The following is a 21,016-nucleotide window of genomic DNA, read 5'->3' as shown; positions in this document are numbered from 1 at the left end:
AATAATATATTGGACCCGGAGGCTGGTGGGGTGGTAGGTGAGGACCAGGGGAACCCTATTCCTAGTGGGGTGGCGGGAGGATGTAGTGACAGTAGATGTGCGTGAAATGCGGGAGATGCGTTTGAGAGCAGAGTTGATGGTGGAGAAAGGGAAGCCCCTTTCTTTAAGTCTAATTGTGTAAATTGAGAGTTTTCCTGTACCTTGTCTCTTTGATATTTCAGAATGGGCTTCCAGCCCAGCCGATTCTACGTTTCAGTTTTCCCTGTGTCACGATAGTCTGTCAACAGCGCTGTATCTCCGAATAAAAATGAACATGGTGTCATCGAACAGAGGAGTTTATTTAATAAATTCAACTACCACGCTTACACTCCATTTCTGTGACTTCCTTGGCACAGGAGGGCTACTGGGATATGTAGTTCAGGAAAGATAGAAATTCGGGCAATCAAGAATTCTAGGTTAATTTACAAAGTAAACTACAATTATTTAACCCGTAAATTACAGCTGATGTGGAACATAAGCACGCTGGAATTCCTCTTTAAGTCTTCTAACAAGGAACTCTATAGTATTTCGGGTTGTTTTACAGCACTCACGCGATGTAATTCGGGAGGGTGAACTGCGGAGTGGGGTTGCTAACAGGGGAGATAGGGCGGACAAACTGAAGCCCAAGCCGGGCGGTGGGAGCCCCTCAGCCGCCCGAAACTCCGCCCGGTCGGTGCAATGCGCCACGGCCACGTCGGCAGCGCCCTCTGGCCGCCGGAAGACCGAGGTGTGCCACCAGCCGGAGGCGGAAGTGACGGCGCGCTATGTGACTGAGCGGTGGCTGCCGTGCGCTGTGGGCAGTGATGATGTCTAGCCCAGCTGGAGGGTCCAGTTGGATTTACGTTCTACTGCTCGGCGCTTTCCGAGTCGGTATCGCCGCCGAGGTGTCAAAATGGAGTATATCCGTTACCGAGGTAGGGCAGCGAGACGTCGGAGAACCTGCGCAAGATACGGGAGAGGCAGGGACAGACGCTTGGAGGAGAGACTGGCAAAGTGGGAAGGGCTGTTGGCGGGGTAGCTGGGGAGGGTGGGAGGGTCTGTCGGGGAGGAGAGGTGAGCGCAGGGAGGCAGCTGTGTGAAGGGGAGGTTGGGAGGGTCTGTCGGGGAGGAGAGGTGAGCGCAGGGAGGCAGCTGTGTGAAGGGGAGGTTGGGAGGGTCTGTCGGGGAGGAGAGGTGAGCGCAGGGAGGCAGCTGTGTGAAGGGGAGGTTGGGAGGGTCTGTCGGGAAGGAGAGGTGAGCGCAGGGAGGCAGCTGTGTGAAGGGGAGGTTGGGAGGGTCTGTCGGGGAGGAGAGGTGAGCGCAGGGAGGCAGGTGTGTGAAGGGGAGGGTGGGAGGGTCTGTCGGGAAGGAGAGGTGAGCGCAGGGAGGCAGCTGTGTGAAGGGGAGGTTGGGAGGGTCTGTCGGGGAGGAGAGGTGAGCGCAGGGAGGCAGCTGTGTGAAGGGGAGGGTGGGAGGATCTGTCGGGGAGGAGAGGTGAGCGCAGGGAGGCAGCTGTGTGAAGGGGAGGGTGGGAGGGTCTGTCGGGGAGGAGAGGTGAGCGCAGGGAGGCAGCTGTGTGAAGGGGAGGGTGGGAGGGTCTGTCGGGGAGGAGAGGTGAGCGCAGGGAGGCAGCTGTGTGAAGGGGAGGGTGGGAGGGTCTGTCGGGGAGGAGAGGTGAGCGCAGGGAGGCAGCTGTGTGAAGGGGAGGGTGGGAGGGTCTGTCGGGGAGGAGAGGTGAGCGCAGGGAGGCAGCTGTGTGAAGGGGAGGTTGGGAGGGTCTGTCGGGGAGGAGAGGTGAGCGCAGGGAGGCAGCTGTGTGAAGGGGAGGGTGGGAGGGTCTGTCGGGGAGGAGAGGTGAGCGCAGGGAGGCAGCTGTGTGAAGGGGAGGGTGGGAGGATCTGTCGGGGAGGAGAGGTGAGCGCAGGGAGGCAGCTGTGTGAAGGGGAGGGTGGGAGGGTCTGTCGGGGAGGAGAGGTGAGCGCAGGGAGGCAGCTGTGTGAAGGGGAGGTTGGGAGGGTCTGTCGGGGAGGAGAGGTGAGCGCAGGGAGGCAGCTGTGTGAAGGGGAGGGTGGGAGGGTCTGTCGGGGAGGAGAGGTGAGCGCAGGGAGGCAGCTGTGTGAAGGGGAGGGTGGGAGGGTCTGTCGGGGAGGAGAGGTGAGCGCAGGGAGGCAGCTGTGTGAAGGGGAGGTTGGGAGGGTCTGTCGGGGAGGAGAGGTGAGCGCAGGGAGGCAGCTGTGTGAAGGGGAGGGTGGGAGGGTCTGTCGGGGAGGAGAGGTGAGCGCAGGGAGGCAGCTGTGTGAAGGGGAGGTTGGGAGGGTCTGTCGGGAAGGAGAGGTGAGCGCAGGGAGGCAGCTGTGTGAAGGGGAGGGTGGGAGGATCTGTCGGGGAGGAGAGGTGAGCGCAGGGAGGCAGCTGTGTGAAGGGGAGGTTGGGAGGGTCTGTCGGGAAGGAGAGGTGAGCGCAGGGAGGCAGCTGTGTGAAGGGGAGGGTGGGAGGATCTGTCGGGGAGGAGAGGTGAGCGCAGGGAGGCAGCTGTGTGAAGGGGAGGTTGGGAGGGTCTGTCGGGAAGGAGAGGTGAGCGCAGGGAGGCAGCTGTGTGAAGGGGAGGGTGGGAGGATCTGTCGGGGAGGAGAGGTGAGCGCAGGGAGGCAGCTGTGTGAAGGGGAGGTTGGGAGGGTCTGTCGGGAAGGAGAGGTGAGCGCAGGGAGGCAGCTGTGTGAAGGGGAGGGTGGGAGGATCTGTCGGGGAGGAGAGGTGAGCGCAGGGAGGCAGCTGTGTGAAGGGGAGGGTGGGAGGATCTGTCGGGGAGGAGAGGTGAGCGCAGGGAAGCAGCTGTGTGAAGGGGAGGTTGGGAGGGTCTGTCGGGAAGGAGAGGTGAGCGCAGGGAGGCAGCTGTGTGAAGGGGAGGTTGGGAGGGTCTGTCGGGAAGGAGAGATGAGCGCACGGAGGCGTGGGGGGTTGCTGCGTAAAGAGGAGATTGGGAGAGTTGAGGAGGTGAGAGCTGGGAGGTGTGGGGTGTGTTGCTGCGTGAAGAGAAGGTTGGGAGGGGTGCGTGTGTGGGGGGGGGGAGGAACTAGAGTGTGAGATTGAATTTTGATGGGAGGTATTGAAGAAAGGTAAGATGAGTTATGTAAAAAGGGAGTGGGAGAATCCGGAGAGGGGTGTTGAGGCGACTCTTAGGATGTGGTGAGAGTGTGGAGATAGAGAAAGATAAAGAATAAAGAGGAATTAGGAGGAAGATGCAAATGGAAAGTGAGAAAGGGTTGCAGTCAGTGGAGGTGGAAACATTGAAATCCCATTTCCAATTGGACTTTTGGTAAAGTTGGAATTCAAAGAGTTTTAGCTATCTTTTGTAAGTCACTGAAAGCTAGCATGCAGGTGTAGCAAGTGATTTGAAGGGTTAATGCTATGTTGGCTTGTAATACAAAAGGATTTAAGTATGGAAGTGAAAATGCGACTGTAATTATATTTATGTCCAGTTTGATGTATTTAAGTAGAAAGGAAGCAAATGTGAATCCTCCAAATATGGTCAGACCAATGCCTTAGAAAGCATCAGCATTACATCTTTGCTTTTTATATGTCTACTCTTCAAATGAATGCAACATTGAATTTGTCTTCACTCAGCTTGCTGGGGAATCCTGCACGAGAATGCTGCACCTCTAATTTCTGAATTTGCTCCTGCTTAGAAAATAGTCTACTCTTTTATTCCTTCTACCAGGGTGCATGACCATACACTTCCTTGCACAGTATTCCGTCTGCTCTTTTTGTCTGTTCTCCCAAACTGTCTGAGTGCTTCTGTAGACTCCCTGCTTCCTCAGTACTCCCTGGCCCTCTGCTAATTTCTGTAACGTCCACAAATTTAGCCCAAAAGCCATCAATTCCTTCATTCAGATCATTAACATATAATGTGAAAAGAAGCAAACACAACCCCTGCCCCTGAGGAACACTACTAGTCAGTGCAGCCAATCAGAACGGGCCCATTTATTTCCACTCTTTGCCTTCTGTCAGTCAGCCAATCTTCTGTCCATGCTAGTGTAACACTTGGGGCTATCGACTCACGTTTGTCTAGGGGAAACCCTGTCTGCCCGCCAAACCGTGTCTCATGTTTGCGTAGATGCTGTGTAATGCACCCCGGTACAAACTCACACATACAGCTAGAATAACAAGACTTCTGTTGGTTAGTTCCTCCGTTATCTATAGTTATAACCCAAACATTTCAGCTACAAAGATGAATTAGCATTACAGAGAAGCCATTTTATTATTAGCAGTTAACAGTTAATATCACTGAGAACCCCACATGTTTCCCCCACCGAATTTAGTCATGCCCTCATGACGATCAGATAATTCGCCAACCCTTCCTGCAAAGCACAGAGCCCAATCCAAGTGCAGAAAGCAGTGACATGACTGCCCAAAACAGTAGAGATCACCAGGCACTACGTAGGCCAACCTCTCTGGGGGGTGGGGGGGGAGGTTCCTAATCCTCTGAGACCTCCATATCCCCTCTTCAAGCTCCTCCAGCTCAGACACTACTGGAGACACTTCGGGGCTACCTGGCGATACCTCCTGCGATCTGTGACTCAAACCCCTCTGCAACTCGGAGCCCCCTGTCTCGGGTTCAGGCCCCACCTCCTCTCCTCCTGAGTCCTGCTGCCCTCCCTGTTGCCCACCAACATCCCCGCTCACCTCACCCGACGCAGTGGGAGAAGGGCCTGGAGTTTCTTCCTCCGTCACGGGGAAGTTAACGAATGGCAGCACGTACCACTCATCCGAGTCACCACCCTCCGAATCAGTATTTCTTTCTGCAGCTGGGCCCGGCCCCATCTCTTTCATGATGGGCTCTTCCCTCACCCTGCGCTTCCGCAGAGTCCTCGTATTAGGCGTAGACTCCAATTCAGGCTCTTGGTCTACCTGTAGGGGCAATAGGTGGTTCCAATGAAGTATCTTGACAGGCCCCTTCCCCTCCTCGGGCCTCACCCGGAAAACCAGTAGGTTTGGCATCTGACTCTCCACCACATAGGCTGTGGCCGCCCAGCGGTCAGCCAACTTGTGCTTTCCAGGTAGTCCCAAATTCCTTATGAGGACTTGGTCTTCAGGCAGGAGTTGGGAGAACTTCACAGAGGTCAATGGGCAACCTTGCCTCGCGCCCAGACATCAGATAATAGGGCGAATACCCAGTAGTCTCATTGCGTGTACAGTTGTAACAGATGCCCAATATGTTGACGTCACCTGCTCTTCTTACTGATCTCCAGAGTCCCGAGCATGTCTAGCAAGGTCCGATTAAACCTCTCAGGCTGGGGATCGCCCTGCGGATGATAGGGCATGGTCCTTGATTTCTCAACTCCCAACATGCCCAGTAACTCATAGATGAGCTTACCCTCAAAAGTCCTGTCCCTGATCACTATGTATCCGCCGGAGAAGGCCATAATGCGTGAAATACTTCTCCCATAACACTTCGCCACTGTTGTCGCCCTCTGGTCCTTGGTAGGAAAAGCCTGAGCTTATCTAGTTTAGTGGTCTGTGTTGCTGGCATTGGGTTCTATGGACAGAAAATCCATACACACCAGGTCCAGGGGCCCTGCACTCTGAAGGTGTGACAAAGGAGCGGCCTACACAGGCAGTGTCTTCCGGCGTATGCAGCCAATGCAGGACAGACCAGTAAAACCGATCTTTGAGCAATCCATAGGTCTTCTCCACCCCCAAAGGTCCAGAATCATCATGCAGTGAATTCAATGCAATCTTCCGATACTTCTCAGGCAGGGCCAACTGCGAACACCGAGATCGGTCCGGGGGCGACATCACCCAGTATAGAATTTGGTTCCTCAACTTCAACCGAAGCCATTCCCTGAGTAAGGGAGGCATCGAAATGTGTTTCGTCTTCTCTGCCCGCTCCATATCCCCCTTCTCCACCACGTACCAAATGGTGCCAATGCCCGGGTCATCTCACTGAGCAGCTGCCACGTCCCCTGGACTCAATTCCAGCAGCTGTTTGGTCTTCAGAGCAGTCAGCTCACAGTAAACTGCGGGTAGGGCATTGTCAGAAGCCTCCAAAGGGGATCCAGCCTCCCCTTTTCCTCGGCCTTCACAGTGATAACAAACTGACACATAGCCTTCACCCCAGGGGTAGGAATACTTTCCCACTCCTCGTCCCTCTCGAGTTCCTCATGCATAGTCATAGTCATACTTTATTGATCCTGGGGGAAATTGGTTTTCGTTACAGTTGCACCATAAATAATTAAATAGTAATATGTAAATTATGCCAGGAACTAAGTCCAGGACCAGCCTATTAACTCAGGGTGTCTGACCCTCCAAGGGAGGAGTTGTAAAGTTTGATGGCCACAGGCAGGAATGACTTCCTATGACGCTCTGTGTTGCATCTCGGTGGAATGAGTCTCTGGCTGAATGTACTGCTGTGCCCAACCAGTACATTATGTAGTGGGTGGGAGACATTGTCCAAGATGGCATGCAACTTGGACAGCATCCTCTTTTCAGACACCACTGTCAGAGAATCCAGTTCCATCCCCACCACATCACTGGCCTTATGAATGAGTTTGTTGGTCCTATTGGTGTCTGCTACCCTCAGCCCGCTGCCCCAGCACACATGCACTGGCCACCACAGACTCGTAGAACATCCTCAGCATCGTCCGGCAGATGTTAAAGGATCTCCGTCTCCTCAGGAAATAGAGACGGCTCTGACCCTTCTTGTAGACAGCCTCAGTGTTCTTTGCATCCATCGGGACAAAGCGTCCGCATCGATTTTTTGGCTCCCTGTCCGGTACTTCAGGCTGAAATCATATACCGACAATTCCGCCAGCCACCGATGACCTGTAGCATCCAGTTTCGCCAAGGTCAGGATATAGGTAAGCAGGTTGTGTCCGTCCTCACCTTAAACTTGACTCTGCAGAGATAATCATTCAGTTTATCCACCACCGCCCATTTCAACGCCAGGAACTCCAACTTGTGGGTGGGATAGTTTCTCTCTGAGGGCGACAAACTCCGGCTGACAAACGCTACAGGCCTCAACCCAGTGCCCTGATCCTGATACAGGACAGCCCCAATCCCTCTCGGCTGGCATCGGTGTGTAGTACATAGGGCAATCAGTGGTTCGCAAAAACCTGCACCGGTGCCTGGGTCAGCAACTTTTCCAGCGATTTAAAAGCCTCCTCACATGTTGCATCCCAGCTCTGTCCGAAGTTCGCCAACCTCCCGTCCCCTTTTCCCTTTCTTCCCCAAGGGAGGGTAACCACGCAGAAGCTGGTTCAAGGGGTGACTCACTTTGGCGTAGCCCTTCACAAATCTCAGATAATAACCACAGAACCCCAGGAACAAGCGCAGAGTGCTCACAGTCTGGGGCCTCAGCCACGTGGTCACTGCTTCTATCTTAGCTGGGTCTGTAGCTACTCCATCTCACAAGATTATGTGCCCAACGTAGCTAACAGACATCTTGCAGAACTGGCACTTGTCCAGGGAGAGTTTTAACCCTTCTTCCTTCAGTCAGCTTAGCACCTTCAGTAGTCTCACTTTGTGTTCTTCCAAGGTGGATCCAAATGCTATCAAGTCATCCAAATACACCAACACTTTGAGCAAATTCATATCCTTCACCACCTTCTCTGTGTCCTTCTGGAAAGTGGCAGGGGCTCCCAATATACCCTGGGGCATCCTTTCAAACTGGAAAATCCCAGAGGGCATATAAATGCCATCTTCTCTTCGTTGGCCTCACTCATCGGGATCTGGTAGTATCCACTCCTCAAATCCAGCACACTAAGCCACTTTGCCCCACTCAGGCCAGCGCGTCTTCGACCTTCGGGACTGTATACTGGTCGGGGACGGTGCGCCGGATCAGGGTCCTGTGGTCCACGCACATGCGTACTTTGCCGTTCTTCTTCCGGGCCACTATTGGGGACGCACAAGGGCTTCGGGATTCAGAGATAATCCCAGCTTCCTCCAACTGACTCAAGTGCTGCCACACATCTTCCGCATCTGCAGGGGCCAGTCGCTGCGACCTCTCTCTAAACGGGGTGTCCTCAGTCACCCGGATGGTGTGGCCAGTGCTCTTGGAACAACCCACATCAAACTCGCCAAAGGAAAAAACATCTTCCAGCTTCAACATCATCTCCACCAGCCTCTTCTTCCAACCTGGTGGCACAGGCGAGTCCCCAAAGTTAAAGGCCTCAGCAGTCAGCTTTCCTCTGTTTTCCAATCGTCCCCCCAGCAGGCCTCACGGGCGGTGCTCGACATTACCGTCACTGGGAACAAATGCGCCAGAGGCACCCCTCTGTGAAAGGTGATTTCTCTCTTCGTGGTGTTCCTGACAACCACCACCATCCTGTTCACCTGTACCACCGAGGGCCTCTGCACTTCGGGCCTCACCAGCATCCCAGACGGAAATTGCGACTCCCCCTCGAGGTCTTCTGGGGCGTCCACTAAAAGGGCCTCGCCATCAGGCACTCAAGGAAATCTGGGGGTTCCCATCACTCTCGCCACTTTCCCAGATCTCATTACCTTGGGCTTCGACTAGTGCACCACACAGTCCCCCGTTTAAATTCAGTATCCGACCCAGGGTGGCTCTGCACTTCTCAAAAGCAGCTCAAAACATTGGGTGCACAGCCCAGGTCTCAAAAGTTCTCATCCGTCCTCTCCTGACAGGTCCCCCATGAGCCTCCACACCACAGGGGTGTTGGTCCCCACCAGAATTGACGCACCACCCATCTCAAGCGGGTCCAAACAAACCAGCACTAACGCCTCCAGAACTTCAGACATCCCACCTCGGCTTCTGAAAACTCCAGCCTCACGGACAAATACCCGTCATACAGATAATCACCAGCACTGACACCCCAAATCTTCAGTGCACTGAATGGGGTCAAGGGCAAATGCTTTAAATACTGGTTGTAAAACGAACAGTATAGTAATGTGACCTGTGACTCGGTATCGAGTATGGCTTTAGCATAAATTCCCTCTATCCGTACCGACACGCTGGATCTGGGTCCCACTAATCCTTCTGGAATCGGATTTTTTTTTCTTTCGGGGGTTCCTTAGTACATCGCTAGGGACGTGTTCCCCCAGAGACACCAGGCTGTTCCCTCACTGGGTCTCCTCTAAGTTTCCCGACACCTCTCCCTACTTGGATGCCTGAGGACGCGCCCTCCGAGGGGCTCCCTGCTGCTCACATTCCCACCGGAAGTAGCCCTCTTCCCCACAGTTATAGCACCCGCTACCGGCCACCCCTCCTCTCGCAGCCCTCTGTGTTGTCTGTCTTCGGCGGGGGGGGGGGCCTTCCCTACCGACCCCTCAGTTCTCAGCTCCGCCACCACCTCCTTTATCAATTTCCGGGTGGAGCCGGCTCCGCCCATTTCCCCACCAGGGGCTGCAACTGAGGATTTCACCCCACTGACAAGAGTCCTCCCTTGACCTAACGAGTTCTCATCCCCCCTCGCGTGTCTGATCAGCTGAACGAACGTCAGAGGGGGGCGCATTTTATAGGACTGCCGGAGACTCCAAGCAATCTTGTCCTCAGCCTGGGCACCTCTAGTTAACTGATCCGTCCTTAACTGATCCATCTGTTCAGCCCGAATGACCCCACCCCCCCGGCGCCGCAGCCCCCCAAGCCATCTCTCTAGCCAAAAAAGGTACACGGAGATCTTCTCACCCTTCTCCTGACGCATGTTTTGAAACTCCCCGAGGAGCTCCCGGTCAACCCAAAAGCACTTTCCAAAGCCTGCAGGTAGTCATTCAGACTGACCAAAGGCTGGTTAACCTTTACGTCTCACACTACCCCAGCCGCCACGCCCTGCAAACTTTCAACCAATCTCTGTCGCTTTTCCTCATCCGAGCACTGCCACTCACTTAACAACTGCGACATTTGCTCTACCCATGTCTCATAATCCTCTTCACCTTCGGGGGTGGGTGTTATCCCCGAGAAAATTCTTATCTTCTGGAGGGGCCCCTCTATCCTTCTCGCGAGGGAGGTAATTGCAGATGCCAACTCGGAACTCTCTCCTTTCGCTGGGGAACGGGAACTAACCAAATTTTCCAAATCTGACCACACCTTCCCTTCATCCTTCAGTACCGAGAGAATTTGTTCCCTAAGATCCCCACCCTCATCCGCTGGTGACTCAGCTCACTGAACTCTGGCCCTCCCTCCCTGACAATTTGCAGGCTCCATGGTCCCGCCTCCCCTGGGACGCCAATCTCCTCTGGCAACTCTGCCCCTGTCTGTACCTGCCTCAAAATCAAAGTTTCACGATACAATTTCCACTTTGCCAACCGCTTTAACCGTACTCAAACCTCGAAGTAACACATCATCCGGTACATACACTGGTCTCCACCCCCCAAACACACACGCCTTGCTCACTGGCACGCTCACAACTGCATACCATTGCCAAAATGCGGCAGCTGCCATCACCACTCTACTTTAAACAGCGTGGTCACACAGCATCCACAGAATACAATCCCGGACGAGCCCCCACAAATGTAACGCTCAGGGCTATCAACTCACGTTTGTCTAGGGGAAACCCTGTCTGCCTGCCAAACCATGTCTCACGTTTGCATAGATGCTGTGTAATGCACCCCAGTACAAACTCACACATACAGAGAGAATAACAAGACTTCCATTGGTTAGTTCCTCTGTTATCTATTGTTATAACCCAAATATTTCAGCTACAAAGAACATTACCTCATCAGTTAAAATTACAGAGAAGCCATCTTATTATTAGCAGTTAACAGTTGCCATTACAGTTAATATTACTCAGAACCCTGTGTTGGCACGTGGCCAAGTGGTTAAGGCGTTTGTCTAGTGATCTGAAGGTGGCTAGTTTGAGCTTTGGCTGAGGCCGCGTGTTATGTCCTTGAGCAAGGCACTTAACCACACATTGCTCTGCGACGACACCGGTGCCAAGCTGTATGGATGCTAATGCCCTTCCCTTGGACAGCATTGGTGGCGTGGAGAAGGGAGACTTGCAGCATGGGCAACTGCCAGTCTTCCATACAACCTTGCCCAGGCCTGCGCCCTGGAAACCTTCCAAGGCACAAATCCATAGTCTCATGAAACTAACAGATGCCTGAAACTGATAACCCTACACTGGTATCTATCTGTAATACCATGGGCTTTTACCTCATTTTGCAACCTCATTTGTCAAAGGCCATTTGAAAATCCAAGTAAATAACATCCCAAAAGACCATAAGATTATAAGATATAGGAGCAGAACTAGGCTATTTGGCCCATTGAGACTGCTGCACCATTACATCATGGCTGATCTATTTTCCCTCTCAGCCCTAATCTCCTGCCTTCCCCCGTGTACCTTCATACCCTGACCAATCGAAAATCTGTCAAGCTCTGCCTGAAATATACATAAAGATTTGGCCTCTACAGCTGCCTGTGGCAACAAATTCCACAGATTCACCACTAGCTAAAGAAATTCCTCCTCATCTCCATTCTAAAAGGATGCCTCTCTGTTCTGAGGCTGAATCCTCTGGTCTTTGATTCTCCCACCATAGGAAACATCTTCTCCACATCCACTTTATCAAGGCCTTTCACCATTCGTTAGGATTCAATTAGGTCGCCTCTCCCCCCACCATTCCTCTGAGTTCCAGTGAGTACAGGTCCAGAGCCATCAAACACTCTTCATATGACAAGCCATTGAATCCTAGAATCATTTTTGTGAACCTTCTTTGAACCCTCTGTAGTTTCATCACATCCTTTGCAAGATAAGGGGCCCCAACACTGCTCAGAGTACTCAAGTGAGGCCTCACCAGCGCTTTATGAAGTCTCAACATTACATCCTTGCTTTTATATTCCAGCCCTCTTGAAATGAACATTAACATTGCATTTGCCTTCCTCACCACAGACTCAACCTGCAAGTTAACCTTTAGGGAATCCTGCACAAGGACCCCCAAGTCCCTTTGCACCTCAGTTTTTGTACTTGCTCTCCATTTAGAAAATGATCAACCCTTTCATTTCTTCTACCAAATTGCATGACCACACACTTCCTGACACTGCATTTCATCTACAACTTTGCCCATTCTCCAAATTTAAGTCCTTCTGTAGCCTCTCTACTGCCTCAAATCTAGCTGCCCTTCCACCTACAGTATCTTCATATCGTCTGCAAACTTTGCAACAAAGCTATTAATTCCATCATCCAAATGATTGACATATAATGTAAAAAGAATTGGCCCCAGCACAGATTCACGTGGAACACCACTAGTTAGTGGCAGCCAACCAGAAAAGGCTCCCTTTGACTCCTGCCAATCAGCCACTGCTTAATCCATGCTGGAATTTTTCCCGTAATACCATGGGCTCGTAGCTTTTTAAGCAGCCTCTGACTCTCCTTTGCCTATCCTAATTGAAACTTCCTCAGAGAATTCCACTGACACATAACAGATGGGTTGGTGGGCGATTCAATAATTAGGGTGGCACAGGAGCACAGGAGTTGGTATGACACGATAACAGCGGCAACAATCAACGATTGGGATCCAGTTATCGCCACTGTCTGTAAGGAGTTTATACATTCTCCCCATATCTGTGTGGGTTTTCTCCAGGTGCTGTGATTTCCTCTCACATTCCAAAGACACACAGAGTGGGGTTAGTAAGTCGTGGGCATCCTATGTTGGTGCTGGAAGCATTAGACACTTGTGGGCTGCTCAAGCACTTGTTCAGACTGTGTTGGTCACTGATGTACATGTTACACTTCACTATGTTTCGATGTACATGTGACAAATTATACATCCAGTGGCCACTGTATTAGATGCTATTGACAGTGTGCACTAGCTATTGAAGCTTGGATGCACTAAAGAAGATGATCCATTGCATCACTCACAGCAGTTAAGTTAACATGTGAACTCTCAGAATACTTTGCTGCAGGAAAAATATATCCAGCCTATCCATTTGTATCATTCAAACCCTCCACGTGAACTAAGCACAGCAAAGTTATGAATCTTTTTTTCACTCTCTCCAGTTAACTCCCATCTTACTTACCATGTTGTGCACTTGGCCACGTGCCCACTCACTGAGATAGTCTCCCAGATAAATTAAATGATTGAGTCAGTCTTCAAAAGAATGCCTTTCTTCCATTGAGTTTGACCATCAGGTTTGATGTCTCCCACGCTGACTGTAGCAGGGAGAGAGATTAATTCCATTCTTCCGTAAGCATCAGTTTTCTGCTCAGAAGTTGGTCATAGCAGTTAACTGGAGAGACCCCTTCTTGTACACCTAAAGCTTACTGTTGTATAATCTTTTTCTTAGATTCATAACGTACCATTCAGCCCATTGAATCTATGTTGGTTCTCAGAGCATTAATGTTATTCTTGTTTTTCCTCACATTTACTTTCAAGTTGGTGCTTCATTCCATGATACAAATCCCCTGTGTAAAATATGTGGGATCACTGACCCTAGAAGCTTTGACCACTATTGTATGTCATTTCCATGTATATTTTGACACAGCTGCCCATGCATTTAGGAAATTAACTTACCACATTGAAAATTTCAATTTTCAGCATTCAGTATTTCCTCGTGTTTACTCAAAGAAACAGAAACACACTAGTCAATATTCTTGGCAATACTTCTGTTAATATAGGCACTTTGTTTCATAATGGCAGCATTACACTACATAACTGAGTCTTGTATTGATGTGTATATCCCATTCTGTAACTTTTGGATGGCTAGCTTTTAGAAATTGTTTTAAACTAACAAGTCATTACTCTGAAAATCACTCGACGTGAGATGTGTGTTCTAGTCCATCTACCATTGTAGTATTTTTAAACCTAATTGCACTTATCAAATTTACAACCCATTACTAATTTGTTGTGGTCCTGTTTCTTCATGTCTGTCAGACTGGAACACTTTCCATTCTTTCCATGGCTGACATTTGGGTCAACTGGTGATCATCCTATTGCATTCTACCTTTTCAGAAATGCCTAATGTGACATTCCAACAATGAGTGAGAAAGTTTTGAATATGATGTTTATCTACTAAAAGCAGGGTTGTTGATGGGTGAAATATGTTGCAGATACTGATGAAGTCAGAATTGGAGGAACTAGGAGTTGGGGAGAAAGGGTTGTAAGTGGCAAATCTAGAAGTTTGACTTAAAAGAATCCATAATGCTGTAATGAACAAGAATTATAAAACATGGATCCATGCATTCCTAGAATAATACTGAACCAAGGTAATTTTTATATTCACGTTTGGTTTAAGAGGGTTTTCCTTGCACTTAATCACAGGGCATTAACCTCCCTTTTTGTTTCTCCAGCTTATTTCTAATCATACCTTCAGGAAGACTCTTTTCAATGACACTACAATTTCCTTACACTGTAAGTAATAGTTTTTGGAATGTGTATAAAAATAGTAATGGGAACCATAAGGGATTAGGAATGTGTTAAGTGTTTTCAAGGGGGAAATAACTGCTATGTAGCCTCCTTCACAGTATTACCATATAAGCTGATGGATAATTAATCAGCAAGTAGATGGAAACCGCTCCATGAACACATATTTTGTGATGGTTGGAGCCATTCGCATATTTTAGTAGTTCACGTTTTTGCCACTACCTTCTCGCAAAATAGTTGAAGATCTATGTCGGGCGTATGTTGGGATTCCTACCCTCACAGAAGTAATATCTCAGTCAGGTTGATTCCCTCCACTTAGTACCCAGAATTAAAAAAAAGTATTTATACATTGACTGTGAATCTAGCCAAGTTGTCTCAGTAAGGTTACAACACAGATGTATCCAACAGTGTGAAAAAATTACAAGATTTCTCTTGCCCACATAAAAAAGCAGGACAAGTGTATTCCAGCTAATTCTTTGTCTTTGAGCTTCCGTAAGGAACGAAGTATCAATTAGTGCCTTCCAGTGGATAACTGTGAAGTGTTTGTGAAATTTTTTCGTTTATTTCAGATTTTTTTTACATTTTTTACACAACATTTAGGTCGTACACTGTTTGCCAAGAACCATTGGGTAAAAATATCTAAAAGCATCACATGATGTTCACAAACTAATGTTCATTCTTGTGTTCTTGCATGTAGTTTACAGTGAAAAAGAATGTGATTCTTCGCTGTCTTTTAATATCTCCTGGTACCTCAGGTATTCACACTGCTACAATGAAGTGTTCAACATGCCAGTAAGTCCTGCTTGCTATAATTTGAATGAGAAAATATTTCATGAAAACAAGAAGTGCTAGGCAAACTATAAGGCAATATGCATTGAGAAATAATGCTTAACATTTCAAGTTGATTTTTCATTTGTTTTGGAGAAAGTTAGCTGCCAAGGTTTATCAAGAGAAGTAAGTACTGATCATGAGATCTAATGGAAAGGCAATGGGAATGGTCACATTGCTGTCATCATAATTAAATAGTAATCAAAGACCATCTATTTCAACATTGTCCAATGGGGTCTCTTGCCTGCTTCAGACCATGTGTGACTCTAGTCACCGCAGTGTGATTGAATCAACTTGCCCAAACACACCCAGTACGATGAGTTTTATATTGTAAGGTTCTTTTCATGAGCTCCTGGGACTTTTTTGAATTGACATGGATGGTGTGGATTGGAATGACCTAGTCATAGACTTGTTAGACCAAAATAACAAACCCTTTGGCCCAACTTGACCACTGCAAATCAAGTTGCCTACCTGAACTAGTCCTATTTGTCTCCTTTTGGCCCATATGCCTCTAAACATTTCCTATCCTTGTACCTAACTAAATTCTCTTTTAAACTTTGGAATTGTATTCACCTGCCATAGCCTCGGCAATTCATTCCATATACCCTCTTACAAACTTGCCCTTAAGGTCCCTTTATGCATTTCCCCTGTCTCCTTAAGCCTCTTCCTTTAGTTTTAGACTCCTGCTCTGGGGAAAAAGACCTTGTGTGTGTCCCTCATGATTTTATGCACTTCCATAAGGTCTCGCAGTCTCTTCCTCTTCAAGGAAGAGACAGTATCAAGTTTGTCCCTATGACTTAAGCCCTCTAGTCCTTGTGAAAGTCCTGCTTTATCTGGCAGGTACTCTTCTCATGGTGATGCACGACACTTATGTTAAATGGGACAGAGCCATTAAAAAGAATGTGACATCGGTAGAAGAATCGGGGAGAACTGGATTTGGGGAAAATTACTTTCACTCAGAGGGTGTTGTATTTTGGAAAGAGGTGTTGGAATACACTGCCTGAAAGGGTCGTACAGGTAGAAACACAGACCATGTTTATGCATTATGTGGATGTGTATTTAATAGATGAAAGGATGTACTGCTGCCATTTCTTGCATTTCATATTTGTACTGAGATTTGCAGAGCAAGTCTCTCTTGTCTGTCCTGCTTGCCCACCATCCCTTTTTGTCTTGCCGAGGGATCAATAAGAAGCAGCCCTCTGGCATAGCTGGTAACCGTGTTCATTGTTCTAAATACCATCAGAGAGGTGAAGTTTAAAAACTGCGCACAAAATGCTTCAGTATTGCACCTTTTGTCATGCTTGGTTCAGCATTAGTACTTTGTAATCTGAATCATTAGTTTGCATTCCTTCACCATTGCTACCCTTTGCAAGCTTAATCCACGTTTGCATATTTTCTAACCATCTCTTCTTTGAATCACTGAAATGTTTTGATTATCTAATTGTCTTGTAGGATGAGCAGAATAATGTATACTTTGAAAGTAACAGAGAAATCAATCCAGGATGGTCTGGAAGCTATGCTCAAAATCACTTCATTGTTGAGAACTGCACAGAGCTCTTTAAGCCACAGGTATGATGAAACCTTTGTTGCCTGGGGACTGATTGTATAGAAAACTGTCGTAGTCATGGAATCCAACGGCACCAAAACAGGTCCTTTGGTCCACTACATCCACGATGACTGTTTTGCCCATGTCATCATCATCCTCGTCATGTGTCATGTCATATCACATGGGCGATCTGTCTTTTCATCTGTTGTTCTTACTCTTTTCTCTATCCATGACTATGATTGTTCTTGGCAATTTTTTCCATAGAAGTGGTTCACCATTGCCGCCTTCTGGGCAGTGTCTTTACAAGATGGGTGACCCCAGCCATTATCAATACTCTTCAGAGATTGCCTGCCCAGTGTCAGTGGTTGCATAACCAGGACTGGCGATAGACACCAGCTGCTCATATGACCATTCACCACGTGCTCCCACGGCTTCACATGACCCTGAATAGAGGGTGGGGGGCTAAGCAAGTGCTACACTTTGCCCAAGGGTGACCTGCAGGCTAGCAGAAGGAAGGAGCACCTTACACCTCCTTTGGTAGAGACGCATCGCCACCTGCCACCTCAACACTAACACTAACTATATTTGAAATAATTATTTTTTTAATTGTGCCACTGATCATGTAGAATTACAGAGAAAGGCAAGTTGTATAACATGCGCAGGAATATTGTCTGAATTGTGGGGGGGAGGGGTTGGATTTGGTACGTGAGTATTCTGTATGTAATGGGAGAGTGATGAAGTGTGACCTGCAGTTTGTGAGGGGGCATCAAGTTACGAGAGATGGTTGGTGAAGGGGTGACACAGTGGAGGTTTTTGAGCACAGGATGTTCAGTCGTTTACAAAGTTATAACACTACTATCCTTTCTCAGACCTACAACCCATCTTTGATCCAGGTGAAGAAATTGGAGCCTCTGAAAGGGGTGAGTGTGTCTTGGGGTTAGATGTTTGTTCTGGTTAAAAATGGACTGGTTAATGCAAACTGTTAAAATGTGGGGAAAGTAATATTTTTTAAACTCAGTAATCACACAGGTTAAAAGCTAAATCATGTCTTTTTAAAACTGAGATAAATGCTGATATTAGATTCTGGGATTAAACAGCAACATGCTTTAGATTCAGTTTACCTGTTGAACTGATTTTCCTCAGGTTCACTGTTTTAAATATCTAATTTCTAATTAGCTTCAGTCACATGAATTTGTGTGACCATAAGACACTTTACCATGCTCAGAACAAACTTATTTTTAAATAGTGCTGGTTGTGTGTGTTTGTGTTCAAAAAGCAATAGGTTCCGTTTAATGTCAGAGAAATGTATACAATATACATCCTGAAATTCTTCTTCTTCAGCAATTTTTGTCACTGATACAGTGGCATGCAAAAGTTTGGGCACCCCAGTCAAAAATTCTGTTACTGTGAATAGCCAAGCAAGTAAAAGATGACCTAATTTCCAAAAGGCATAAAGTTAAAGATGACACATTTCTTTAATATTTTAAGCAAGATTACTTTTTTATTTCCATCTTTTACAATTTCAAAATAACAAAAAAGGAAAAGGGCCCAAAACAAAAGTTTGGGCATCCTGCATGGTCAGTGCTTAATATTACCCCCTTTGGCAAGTATCACAGCTTGTAAACGCTTTCTGTAGTCAGCTAAGAATCTTTCAATTCTTATTTGGGGGATTTTTGCCCATTCTTCCTTGCAAAGGGCATCTACTCCTGAGAGATTCTTGAGCCGTCTTGCATGCACTGCCCTTTTGAGGTCTATCTGCAGGTTCTCAATGATGTTTAGGTCAGGGGACTGTGAGGGCCATGGCAAAACCTTCAGCCTGCGCCTCTTGAGGTAGTCCATTGTGGATTTTGAGATGTGTTTAGGATCATTATCCTGTTGTAGAAGCCATCCTCTTTTCATCTTCAGCTTTTTTACCGACGGTGTGATGTTTGCTTCCAGAATTTGCTGGTATTTAATTGAATTCATTCTTCCCTCTACCAGTGAAATGTTCCCCATGCTACTGGCTGCAACGCAAACCCAAAGCATGATTGATCCACCCTCATGCTTAAGTTGGAGAGGTGTTCTTTTCATGAAATTCTGCACCCTTTTTTCTCCAAACATAACTTTGCTCATTGTGGCCAAAAATTTCTATTTTAACTTCATCAGTCCACAGGACTTGTTTCCAAAATGCATCAGGCTTGTTTAGATGTTCCTTTGCAGACTTCTGATGCTGAATTTTATGGTGAAGACACAGGAAAGGTTTTCTTCTGATGACTCTTCCAGAAGGTCATATTTGTGCAGGTGTCACTGCACAGTAGAACAGTGCACCACCACTCCAGAGTCTGCTAAATCTTCCTGAAGGTCTTTTGCAGTCAAATGGAGGTTTTGATTTGCCTTTCTAGCAATCCTATAAGCAGTTCTCTCGAAAGCTTTCTTGGTCTTCAAGACCTCAGCTTGACCTCCACCATCCCTGTTAACTGCCATTTCTTAATTACATTACAAACTGAGGAAACAGCTACCTGAAACCACTGTGCTGTCTTCTCATAGCCTTCTCCTGCTTTGTGGGCATCATTTATTTTAATTTTCAGAGTGCTAGGCAGCTGCTCAGAGGAGCCCATGGCTGCTGATTGTTGGGACAAGGTTTGAGGAGGCAGGGTGTTTATAAAGCTTTGAAATTTGCATCACCTGGTTTTTCCTAACGATGACTGTGAACAAGCCATAGCCCTAACAAGCTAATTAAGGTCTGAGACCTTGGTAAAAGTTATGAGAGCTCAAATCTCTTGGGGTGCCCAAACTTTTGCATGGTGCTCCTTTCCTTTTTTTCCACTCTAAAATTGTACAAAACAACAATAATACACTAATCTTGCTTAAAATGTTGAAAAGAATGTTTCATTTTTAACCTTATGACTTTTGGAGATCAGTTCATCTTCTACTCACTTAACTATTCACAGTAACAGAAATTTTGGCTGAGGTGCCCAAACTTTTGCATGCCACTGTAAGAAATAAACAGTAAAATAATTCGGAACTGTTTTGCTCACTGTGGTTTGAAGCATTCAGACTTGGAGATTCCAGAAACCGCCAAGAGTGAAAATGAAATGATTTCATTATTGTAAGAAGTTAGGAACTACCAAGAACTTGATCGACAATCATCTTGAATGTTACAATAAAAAAAAGATTTGGAGATGCAATCGTCGATAGCATTGTATGAAGGCAGTCCATTATGTACACTAGGTGTCTACGCTGATTTTGTTCATTTGCACTCAATCAAAAGGACAGGGCAGCATACACTGGATGAATTCCACATTGATAACTATTAGGAACTAATGCACACAAAATGCTGGAGGATCCTGATGATGGATCTCAGCCCAAAACGTAGACTTGTTTACTCTTTTCCATTGATGCTACCTGGCCTGCCGAGCTCCTCCAGCATATTGTGTATGTTGCTTGGATTTCCAGCATCTGCAGATTTTCTCTTGTTTGTGATTAGGAACTAAAACACAGTTTTAAAGTACTTTAGTAGTATTGAGTTTTGTATTTTGTTTAAATACATAATTTGTTACTCGTGTTAGTTAATTAGTTTGTGTTTTTAACTATATCCATGAAACCTCAACTAATTGAGGCAGCTGCTTAATTGGGCCAAAATTGGGCTTAATTGTCCCAATTAGCTGGAATCCACAGTGCCTGTTCTTTAGACACTGTCTTGGGCAGCACCACATTTGGGGCTGTCTCCTCAATGCAAGTCAAATTTGGGTTTGTCTTCAGCATGGATACCTATAAATAAATTTCACAAATCCCAAGCACAACTAATAACTCAATCAAATTAATTTTTGGAAAGCAAGAAATTTAGTATCAATTCTGATGGGTATCCTTGGGTTAATAAGGAGCAAGTGGGGTAATGGGGGGGGGGGAGAAGAGATCCCTAGAACAGAAACAATATAGCTGAACACTTAGATAACAGGCCAAAACAGGATGACTAAAGGGTTTGGACTAAAAAAATTGGGTTGAGTAGGATCGCAGAGTTTTAAATCAGGACAGGGATGTGTAGGTTCAGAAGAGAAAGAACAAGGTTAAAATAAGTTGGCTGAGAATAAAAATTTCAAATGCCTTTCTTTCTGTTTCCAGAATCTAATAAATACACAAGAAAATGACAAAGACAATAGGACAGTAGCAACTGTTGCATCTCCTGTCCTTGGACATGAGGTGAGTGCAGCTGAATTATGCACTTCACTTATTTGCTTTGGGCATTATTTCTTAAAGGAGATGTTTGGAAATATTTCTGTCAGCTAACTTCTGGCTATACAAGGATACATCTCTTCCATGATGCTTCTGAGGCCT

At 47.3% G+C, this 21,016-nt stretch overlaps 1 protein-coding gene across 1 annotated transcript in view; it reads left to right on the top strand.

Annotated features, from left to right (window-relative positions):
• Positions 1-790: 790 nt before the first annotated feature.
• LOC140201036 (transmembrane protein 87A-like) overlaps positions 791-21,016 on the top strand; it is a 62,045-nt gene continuing 41,819 nt past the window's right edge. The window contains exons 1-6 of the mRNA XM_072264665.1: positions 791-953; positions 14,256-14,316; positions 15,026-15,120; positions 16,609-16,725; positions 17,572-17,622; positions 20,804-20,881. Of these exons, the coding sequence (XP_072120766.1) occupies positions 843-953; positions 14,256-14,316; positions 15,026-15,120; positions 16,609-16,725; positions 17,572-17,622; positions 20,804-20,881 (513 nt within the window). The 5' untranslated portion in view covers positions 791-842. The remainder of the gene's footprint in view (positions 954-14,255; positions 14,317-15,025; positions 15,121-16,608; positions 16,726-17,571; positions 17,623-20,803; positions 20,882-21,016) is intronic.

This window comes from Mobula birostris, chromosome 1 (assembly GCF_030028105.1).
Source record: "Mobula birostris isolate sMobBir1 chromosome 1, sMobBir1.hap1, whole genome shotgun sequence".
In the NCBI taxonomy this organism is placed as follows: domain Eukaryota; kingdom Metazoa; phylum Chordata; class Chondrichthyes; order Myliobatiformes; family Myliobatidae; genus Mobula; species Mobula birostris.
Note: the sequence above shows the minus strand (reverse complement) of the source record. Positions and strands in the feature narration are given on the sequence as shown.